The sequence below is a fragment of the Porites lutea genome, chromosome 11 (genome assembly GCF_958299795.1).
Source record: "Porites lutea chromosome 11, jaPorLute2.1, whole genome shotgun sequence".
NCBI classification, from domain to species: domain Eukaryota; kingdom Metazoa; phylum Cnidaria; class Anthozoa; order Scleractinia; family Poritidae; genus Porites; species Porites lutea.
The window spans coordinates 22705420-22715236 of NC_133211.1; the positions used below are offsets into that span (position 1 = coordinate 22705420).

At 35.7% G+C, this 9817-nt stretch overlaps 1 protein-coding gene across 1 annotated transcript; it reads left to right on the plus strand.

The window, feature by feature from the left end:
* The first annotated feature begins 128 nt into the window (after positions 1-128).
* Positions 129-9817, plus strand: LOC140952776 (DGAT1/2-independent enzyme synthesizing storage lipids-like). The gene is made up of 8 exons (XM_073402222.1): positions 129-370; positions 2621-2788; positions 4286-4359; positions 5116-5238; positions 5895-5958; positions 6322-6397; positions 7303-7366; positions 8744-9817. The coding sequence occupies exons 1-8, from the start codon at positions 160-162 to the stop codon at positions 8843-8845; spliced, it is 882 nt and encodes a 293-aa protein (XP_073258323.1). The 5' UTR covers positions 129-159; the 3' UTR covers positions 8846-9817.

Below are 9817 nucleotides of genomic sequence, written 5' to 3' on the forward strand. Positions count from 1 at the left end.
AAAATTTCAAACCCAAAAAACCCCGACACTTAAAATTCGGTGTACCCACCTCCTGAACAATTATCATTCCAATGCTTGGGTTACCTGTGGTGTGGTTTTCACACAGGTTATCTACGCACATCAAAGGATCAAAACACCAGTTCTTGTGCAACGTGCAAGATGGACTGGTTGATGCTCCTTCTTTCGCCCTTTGTCATCGTATTTATTTACCCCGCAATTTTTCTTATTACGATGTACGGAGGTGCCGTGTTTCTTCACGTCTACCGACACAGACGACGCCAAATTTACGATGCATACGCGGATAATTTTTGGGACGGCGGACAACAGACGATTGCTGCGGTTTTTGACGCACACGGAACCCTTTGGCACGGTAAGTGATTTGTTTTGTTTTGCTTTTGATTTCGAAAACTATAAAGCATCACCTATTATCATGAGTAAAAAACCGTGCAGAATCAGCTAAAACTTGGGTAGACATGTCAGTTAATTTTAATCATTTAGTTTGGCGCTAAATGCGCGTTTTACGATCGGGTTATAATTAAACCTCTGTAGTAGGGTTTTTGTGTATAAAATTGTACTGTAGTAGTGCTCTGTTTCTCCCGTCTTGTTGTATTCGGTATACTAAACAATTTTTTTTATTAAATTTTTCCCTCTTACTACGTTTAATGTTTTGTTTGAGGATTTTGGCGTTTGACTGTTTTCAACGAACACATCTGCAGCGTCCTTTCCCAAAACATACAAACTTGTTTTGTGTGGAGATCTTGAGGAAAATCTTCCTTCCCGTTGAACAGGATTTTTTCGCGCAGAAAACCAGTTCTAACGTCGACCGTGGTCATGGCATGATAAAATCCTACGCGGCTGCACTCCAACGTGTGTGACCTTGAAATACAACAGGAAATCCTCAGATTTCTCCCTCGGGGATCAATGTTTGTTTTCAAAGCAAGACAAATCAACGCAGACGGTGGATGTGCTTGAGTAGTTTATTCTCTGGTCTCTAGTACCCTTTTTCCGTGTGTGTGTCGGCTGAATTGGAAGAACAAACTGTCTCCAGAACCTCATGAAAGCAACCGGAAATTCATGGTGACCCCCATGAGTCTGTCTTTAACTAAGGAAGATCGAAACTGTTCAAAAACTCCCGAACATTTTTAATTAAAAAGTGAGGTGTTTAATAGTTGGCCCTGCAAGGTGGTCCCTCTGTTATTCTTGTTGTGTGTGAATATAACCAGTTGTGTTTATTTATAATTGCATAAAGATCATGCATTTTCTTTCTTTTACGGTACAAACATACACATGGTTTGCGTTCCATTAGCCAGGTATAAAACTAAAGCAGGAACGTGAAATATAAAATTATCATCTGACTGTAGACAGTCTGGCTTCAGCTAGCCTGTGTACTGACTCCCCCTTCCCTCAAAAACAATTGGGGGGAGAGACCTCTTTGTCATGCCGTCATTAATATTTGTATTCTGGTATACATTTTTATAGGTAATTTTTTTTTGTTTTTTCTCTGTCAGTTGAAAAGATGTTGACAGACCAACACGACTCTTGTACAGCACAGTTCTCAGCCTTTGTAGCTGGGCTCTAACTAGAATTTCCAGCTAAAATATTATTTTGTCAGTCATCTTTTCTTTATAATGAGTGTATTGTGCTTTGGAGGATACTTACACATGTTCTCCCATCTTACATTGGGAGGTCATAAAGCTTGTCCATTTCCTGTGCATCGATTTCCTGTGGTTTTTGGTTTGACAGAAGTTTGATCTCAGAAGCAATGGTTACATTTCCAATCAAGAGTTTTTAATGCAGGATGTTGTCCAGTCAATGATTTTGAGTAGGTTGAATGTAAAGAATCATTCACTTCTCTTCAGCAAGAAATTAGAGCTATTCTTTTCTCTTATTTTATGAGTCATGATGCACACATGTATGCCCAAAAATTAACTTCCATGCAATGTCCATGCTGAAATCCAGTTATGTAAGATCCCTGATTAAGCCTGCATCCAAGTTCTCTTTTATTTGCAATAGCAACCTGCAGAGAAAACATGCAGCTGCAACTGGTGCGGCAAACATTTGTGATAACTTTTAGCTTTACATACTTATTTCCAGAATGCCTAAAAATAAGTAAATGTATAAATGTTTTGTTAAGCTGTCATTCGCCAATCACGACACCGCAATTTAATTACGTCATGGCACGTCTAACATAGCAACCAATCAGAGGCTTTCCCCCACATTCTGGGGAAACAAGAACACTATTGAGGGCAGTGTGACACAGACATCTCTCTCTCCGATTTTTTTTTAGGAGAGGCAGCGTCTGTACACAGGCTAGCTTCAGCTCACTCAAATCCCTTCTCTTCCAAATGGATGATGTTGACCCCAGATATATTCCAGGGAGGGGTATATGAATTAAAGTAGTTGGCAGGGAATTCAACAGCCAGGAATATATTTCTGTTTTATTTTCCTTTTGATTCCTTGGAGAGTTACTGGTGGTCATGCTCATACATTTACAAGGGGATGTTCCTGATCCCAGGGCATTAGTTGCGGCCCTGAAGGGGTTTACATCTGATTATAGGTTAAATCATCCCAAAATACTCAAAGGACTCCTTTCATAACCCTTTTATTAATTCTTTGTCAGGCTATGAACTGATTGGAATTGAAAAGTTGCCAGCTGAAGGTCCAGCATTACTGATTTATTATCATGGAGCATTACCACTGGATATGTACTATATTCTTGCTAGGCTTATACTTTGTAAAAAGAGGAGGGTGCGAAATGTGGCTGCCACATTTCTCTTTCAAATACCAGGTTTGACATATTTAGATAGAGAATTTGTTACTTTTGTTTGGATTAATTACTTAATAACTCCAACTTGAAGGTATATATTTACATAGGGCTTGAAGTACACTGCAAAAGTAGTTATCCTTATAGATGGCATACCCACGGGGTTGAAAAAACCATCCTTTTAGATCAAATCATTTGATAAATACCTTATGTTATGTTTTGCTGAGTGTAATGTATTATTATTATTATTATTCAGTTGCTGTTATTAAATACAGCTATATCATTTCTGTAAGATAAATTTTCTTTTCTTTGATGGAAAAAAGTTATTTGTAATGCTGCAATAATAAGTTATTATTTTTTGTATCTAATTTAGGGAAAAAAAACTTATTAATTGTTATGTTTCCTAATCTCTGACATTAATGACAATAATGACAATAACAGGGTTCTCAATAAGAGGTGGCGGCTGGTGAAATTTGCTGGCTATTTCATGTTGCCTACTTTTCTTTGGAAATTACCCCCCAAAAGCCAAAATTTAATGATGTCTGTGCTCTGTTTAAACGCTATAATTTTTCGCTCCAGAATGCTGGAAAAACTATGTACTCTAAGAGCCCCAGATTTCAAAATTTCTCCGGGGGGCATGCCCCAGGACCCCCTCTAGTAACTTGTACTTTCAGCGCACACAAGTTGCGCTTGTGGTGCGAATTTTTCCTTCTTCCCCCACTCTAAAGCTTTTACCACCAACTTAAAACCTTTTTGAACCTTTCAGTAAAGCCAAAAATAGATTTTCAATCTTAAAACAGATTTTGCGTTCCTGTCAACAATTAATCCACAATATCCGGCTTTTTGATCTGATGAATCCTTTTCCAAAAAGGATTCATTGGATTTCAAGCAAGCCTTGCAGGAACTCAACTGCCCGTCTTGACAGTACAAAACTGAGGAGCCATTTTAGGCTTCTCTGAAAGGAACACACCTAAAAGTGCATCTATTTTTATTTCTTTGTTCTTTGGAACTCTTTCATTATTAGACAGTGTAAGTTATAAATGCACCTGGCCAATGTGAATTAAATTAGCCTGTAGTCTTGTCATGAAACTTTTTTTTGCAGGCACAGCATGTTAATGCTCAAGTGTTTTTAGTAACTAGTACTGGTATGCATTTTTTTTTTGTTGTGGGGGTAGGCATCATGGATATTATGACCTGTGATATAAAGACTGCTCACTTTTGACATGTGGTACAGGTTTTTCTCCTGGCGGCCCTGTTGGCAACTAAATGAAGAATTTAATATGTACTCTTATCAGGCAAATGCCTCATAGATCACCAAATGTCATGAATTAATACAAAGTGACCAAATTGTGAGCAACAGTGCAGCTGTAATTATTGTTTTTCCTGGTTGACCTAGTCTTTTTGTTTCCTTTCATGTCATGATTTTAATATCATTAACAATTGAAGAATTAAGTTATTTAATATGTAGAGTTTGTTTCTCTTTTCCAGTAATCTGCAATACAATGTACTTTTTATGTTAAGGTATTCAGCTGCTTCTAGAAGTTTGTGGTGCTGTTGAAGGACGTTCCAGAGAGCAGTGTGTACAGATTCTTAAGGTCAGTCTTTCATTACATGCATTATTTTAAATCACTGTTATACACATAGTATAGTAGGGACCAGCAGTTACTCCTGTTTAATGCTACATTCAGTCTCATCAATTTCCAGTGGAATACATTAATGTTGATGATGTCATAGCCTTTTGTGTTTATCTTATGAATAAAAATGTGAGGGAATCTCACAAGGTCATGAGCTATTCTTAGGAGATTTACCCAGTTGACAATTTTTTAGTTATTTTTAGGTCAATGTAATATTCATTGGTTGATTCATGTTTTCAAAGGAATAAGCACATTCCACCGATAAGAAAGGAGCAACTGGTCCCTGCTATACTACTGATACAGAAGAAAATTTGCTTGTCAACTAATACATTTACGATAATTGTTGAATAAAAATTGTTTTTCTGTAATAGATTAAGTACATATTTGTAAGTGGAACTCAAACTGCTACAACTACTGCACTGCAATATTGGTCTCTTGCCTTTGAATGTTGATTATGGGTGAGGTGGAGGGAGCCAAAGGCTCTCACCACTGCATCACTCTAACTCTTTAGCCGGCCTGTACATAAACCATTAATGCCACAATGTTTCTACTACATCTGCAACATTGGACAATATGATGACCAGTTTATTTCTGACCAGAAGGAATTTTATCAATACCCTGTTTTTATTTCAATGAAGTATTTGTACCTGTAGTTAAAACAAAAAATGTAAATTTTAAAATGTCTCCCAGCACAGACTAAAATAGGGATGTTTTCAGAATGGAGAACTGTTGGCCATTTCACCAGGAGGAGTTAGGGAAGCGTTATTTTCTGATGAGTATTACACAATGATTTGGAATGGCAGGCGAGGATTTGCCAAGGTTGCACTTGAAGCCAAAGTGGTGAGTTAGTAACTTCAAAAGTATTTACCAACAGTACTTAATGAATGAGTATAGGGTTAGTGTCATTCGGCCTAGGATCCTATCAATGAATTTCCTTGCAAATTTAATATTGTTATATTGAAATATGTATATTCACTTTTAAAGTGTCCAAGCATGCATTTTTTTCAAGTACTGTAAGTACACCGCACCATATCAGGAAAACCAACTCGGTTACTTAATGTGAAATGATATCTCATTGTGCATGCAGATCTGAATCATTGTTTGTGTATTGTGGTAACTTTCCAGTCAAGAGCATTCAAAAGCAATGAATATTATTAAACTTTTAAAATAAAGTTAACTGCCACCCAGTAAGCTCAGCAAATTGGATAGGCTGCTGGCTCAAGCTCTGGCCAGACTAACACTTGGGGTCTTTAAATGACTGAGAATAAAGTGCTGCCTTTGTAATGACATCTGCAAATGGTTTAAAACTGGGCTTAATAATTATTTTCCTCAAATGGGTGAGCGGAGGTTCTTCTTTAGCAAGTGGAAGGAGGCATACTTTAATAAATTTTTGTCATTTTGAAAACTTTTGTTTATAAGCAGGAGTAAAATGGCCTGAAATGGCTGTCAAGTAGACAAGTACTATATAACTTGTCTTTTTATGTTCTTTGTTTCAGCCCATTTATCCAATTTATACTCAAAATGTCAGAGAAGCTATTCGTTCAGTTCAAATAGGAAGAAGTAAGTCAAATGGCTTGCATCAGTTTTTCTCCTATACTGGGACAGTTGCTGTGATTTGAGATTGACGGTCAGTTACGCTCAAATTTCATGCATGCATCCAGTCATTTAGTTTAGGGTTAATTGACATGTACATGAAAAGGCGGATTAAGATGTAGCTTATTGTGTATACTTTTTAAGCTGCCCTAAACTTGACAAAGTCACTTCAGAGTGGCAACAGTTTGTTGCAGGAACTGAGCCCTTACTGTATGGTATTAACCATACATTAGTTTAATCTGCTTTAACAGTCCCAATAACCAAAGCCTAAAGTTGCTGGTATTTTCTCCCTGTAAATGTTTTGACTTAGAAAATATGTCTTGTTTGCAGAGTGGTTTCGTAAATTGTATGAATGGACAAAATTACCTTTAGTACCACTGTATGGAGGATTTCCAGTTAAATTAAGGTAGAATTTATTGTTTTGCTGTGTTAATGTGGATGATCCTGTACATGCCTCCCTAAGAAAAGTGTGGAGAGGAACTGGGCAGTTAAAGTTATCAGAAATCACATTGAAGCTCATACAGTCTGTATCAACAACAACAACAACAACAACAACAACAACAACATAAGCTTTATTTGCATGACTATAATTATGTAGTTACAGTCTTGCAAAAGCTATAACCTTAAAAAAAACTAACCAACCAAACAAACAAACAAATCATAACAATGATAATGCAATGCAATGATTACTATAGTCAATCAAGTGTCATCAGCATGATTTGATAACAAATTATCACGTAAATCATTACATAATGAGACAAATTTCAACAAATGTGAATTTACGGAAAAATTCTGTGAATTCATCAATTTAATTATTAATTCTGTGTAAGATAGCTGATTAAAGTATCAGTCCAGTGGAATGTTATACCTCTCTTTTTGTCTGCTTGAGTCATTGTAAGCTCTAAAAATGAACACCTCAAAGAAACTGTTCATAAATATTCCAGCTTTATTACCTTAGTTCCCAGGTGTTAAGTAATTAAGCTGAAACTCTTAACACATAACAGGGTACCTTGCTGTGGTCACCTGCAGAGAGATAATTTCTTCTTAATTTGATTCTTTTGCATTTTTCAGGAGATCTTTAAGAAAATGTACAAGAACCTTTAAAATTTAAAATTTTCTCGATGATGTTGCTTGATATCAATCAAATTTCTTAGACCTGCAACATTCAGCTGTCAAGCCAAAAGTAGTGGCATTTAAGATTTTATACCTGAACAGTTTGTAAGAAAAAGAAGGAGTTCTAAAAGTTGTAATTAATAACATTTGTTTGTCAGTCAACCTAAGTGATGCAATTTATGCCATTGATCTTTTTAGGACTTTTATAGGAGAGCCCATTTTGTATGATCCAAAACTGTCATGTGATGAGCTAGCTGGAAAAGTAAGCAGTGTTTTGAACTTTGTAAGAGTAATAATAAGAGTGATAAGCAAAACCTGTGGTAACTCTCAATACTATTTTTATAATATAACGGCAGAAGCATATAACCCTGAAGAGGGTTATATTCTTAATTTGTGATAATGGTCAAGGGATTGGGAAGTTGGAGGAGGGATAGGAATAATACTGTAGATACATAAAAAATCTCATTTTAAAGATCCCCAGTTATGATTTACAAACTTTTACAACTGGAAAGAGAACAGCTTTTTTACATGTAATAGATATTAACCTCTCAGACTAACTTACCAACTGAGATATTAGGTTTCTGTAAGGGATAGCTGGGATGGAGCAGTTTAAATAGTTTTTTCCTTTAGGGAGAAAGGGTGGCATGGTGTTGAGAGCATTCCACTCCCACAAATGTGGCCTGGGTTCATGTCCCGGCATCAACGGCATATGTGAGTTGAGTTTGTTGCTGGTTCTCTCCCTTGCTCCGATAGGTTTTTCTCTTGGTACTCCAGTTTTCCCCACTCTTCAAAAACCAACTCAAAATCCAATTCAATCAGGAATGGTAGACCAAGAACCACTCTGTGGATGTGCTACCTTCAAATCGTTATTTATTTTTCAAAATTTATGTTGGGAACCTCAATTTTTTTCCTTGCCACTCACCTTCATTACGTTTTAATTACATCATCTGCTACATATCCATATACTATAATGTCAGGAGATTCAAGCAAGCTCTGTAGAGCTTTCCTAAGAAGATTCCCATGATTTAGTTATCTAATCTAAATATATAGGTTGGGTTTAATTAGTTACCTTAGTTGTTGGGCTATCTTTATGCTGGTGCTTAACTCTCGCCTTGACAAAAGTGCAGGTTTCTATCCCATGTTCCTTTTTGGGTTCAGTTTAATTTGTTGTTGCTTCGATTGCCCCTTCCCCAAGGGCCTTTTTCAGGTTCTCCAGTTTTCCTCCATAAAAAACAATGATAATTTCAAAATGTCAATTTCTTATTCAAGGTACTGTTGAAAATTAAAATTTCTATTTAGTGTAACAATGTATGGTGTTTTACATGGGGCTATGGTTTGTCAGCCCACAGAGAGTGTTCAGTGTTACCTGGATAAGTGAATTTTGTACCTCTCACTGATTAGTCAACTTTGCAGGCCGTACTGACTACTTACTGTGCAGCCTGCTAAATTTGAAAGTTGTAATAAATATAATATATATCTCACGAAACTAGTTTGTCGGTCCGTACTATGTACTTATTGTAAGTTACGGATCCCTGTTTTGTTTTGTTTTTGTTTTTTTTGTCTTCTGCAGTTTGTGCTTCGGCCATAAATCAACGGGAAAACGTCAGTCTGCCAGTACTTATTTTGAATTGATTTTCAGGTTCAACGGGATATTCAAAAGATGATAGAGGCACACCAACAGTTACCTGGGAGTATTATCAGTGCCCTGCGAGCGAGATGGAAATCATCTAAACAGCAGTAAACCAGCCTTTAGGTTCAAAGTTTTAAAATTAAAATCTATCCGTTTGAATTACTTCATGGTGTTTCCAAAGAGCCATGTACTGTGGACATGCACTGACGAAACTGCCATAATATTTTTGTTGAATGGATTTTCAGCCAGCATCTTTTAAATGTGTGAGAAATTTAAGGCTTGAAGGAATACCAAGTCTACAATTGTGTACATGTGTGAAATAACTTTATTGGAACACGTACCTTTTATTTACCAACATGTAGAAAATTCCACCGTTTGATTTAAGTTTAATATCAACCAGTTCAGCAAATTAGTTCTGAATCCTGGGGGGTTTAATGAAATAACAATATTTTTGTATTTAATAGAGCCTAAAGTAAACCAATTGTAGAATTGAACACGTTGATGATATTTGCAGAAGCGGCAATAGTGTTATCGCTTGAAATTATTTTTTTTATAGAAGGACTAAAATTGAATACTTCATTCCCCTTTTTGTTCTACTAACAAGTGAATAGAAAAAGCTAATGATGACAGTAATTAATATATAAAAATAACCTATTATTATTAATTATGTTATTAGTTGTACAATATAATAATCACCTGTTATGTATTATTGTAATAATGAAAGTAACAAAACTCATTTTAAGATGAGAACATTCTGATGTATTTTACAGATTTTGTGGGAGGGAGTGCTCCAAAATTGTATGTTATTTGTGTGATTGAATTCTATTTATTTAGAATTGTGTGACAAATTTGTTTATATAAAAGAGATATTTTTGACGCAATGGAATTGAATTGACCAAAAACAATTAGGATTACCATAAAGTCATTATAAAAACAAAATCCTTAAAATGTATTAAATTTACACCAAATTCTGTAATATATTTCGTATAATATATTTATTACAGGAGAATCGTTTGCGCTTGATTATTAAATCAATTCTAATATTAGCAGATATAATAATAGTAGGCAAATTTTATAAATTTA

What these genes read in the sequence shown, in the direction of transcription:
- LOC140952776 (XM_073402222.1), top strand. Translation starts at nt 160, where the DNA reads ATGGACTGGTTGATGCTCCTTCTTTCGCCCTTTGTCATCGTATTTATT. An exon ending in ATTTCTCTTTCAAATACCAG is followed by an intron (nt 2,789 to 4,285) that starts GTTTGACATATT and finishes TTTTATGTTAAG; the next exon opens with GTATTCAGCTGCTTCTAGAA. An exon ending in GGATTTCCAGTTAAATTAAG is followed by an intron (nt 6,398 to 7,302) that starts GTAGAATTTATT and finishes TGATCTTTTTAG; the next exon opens with GACTTTTATAGGAGAGCCCA.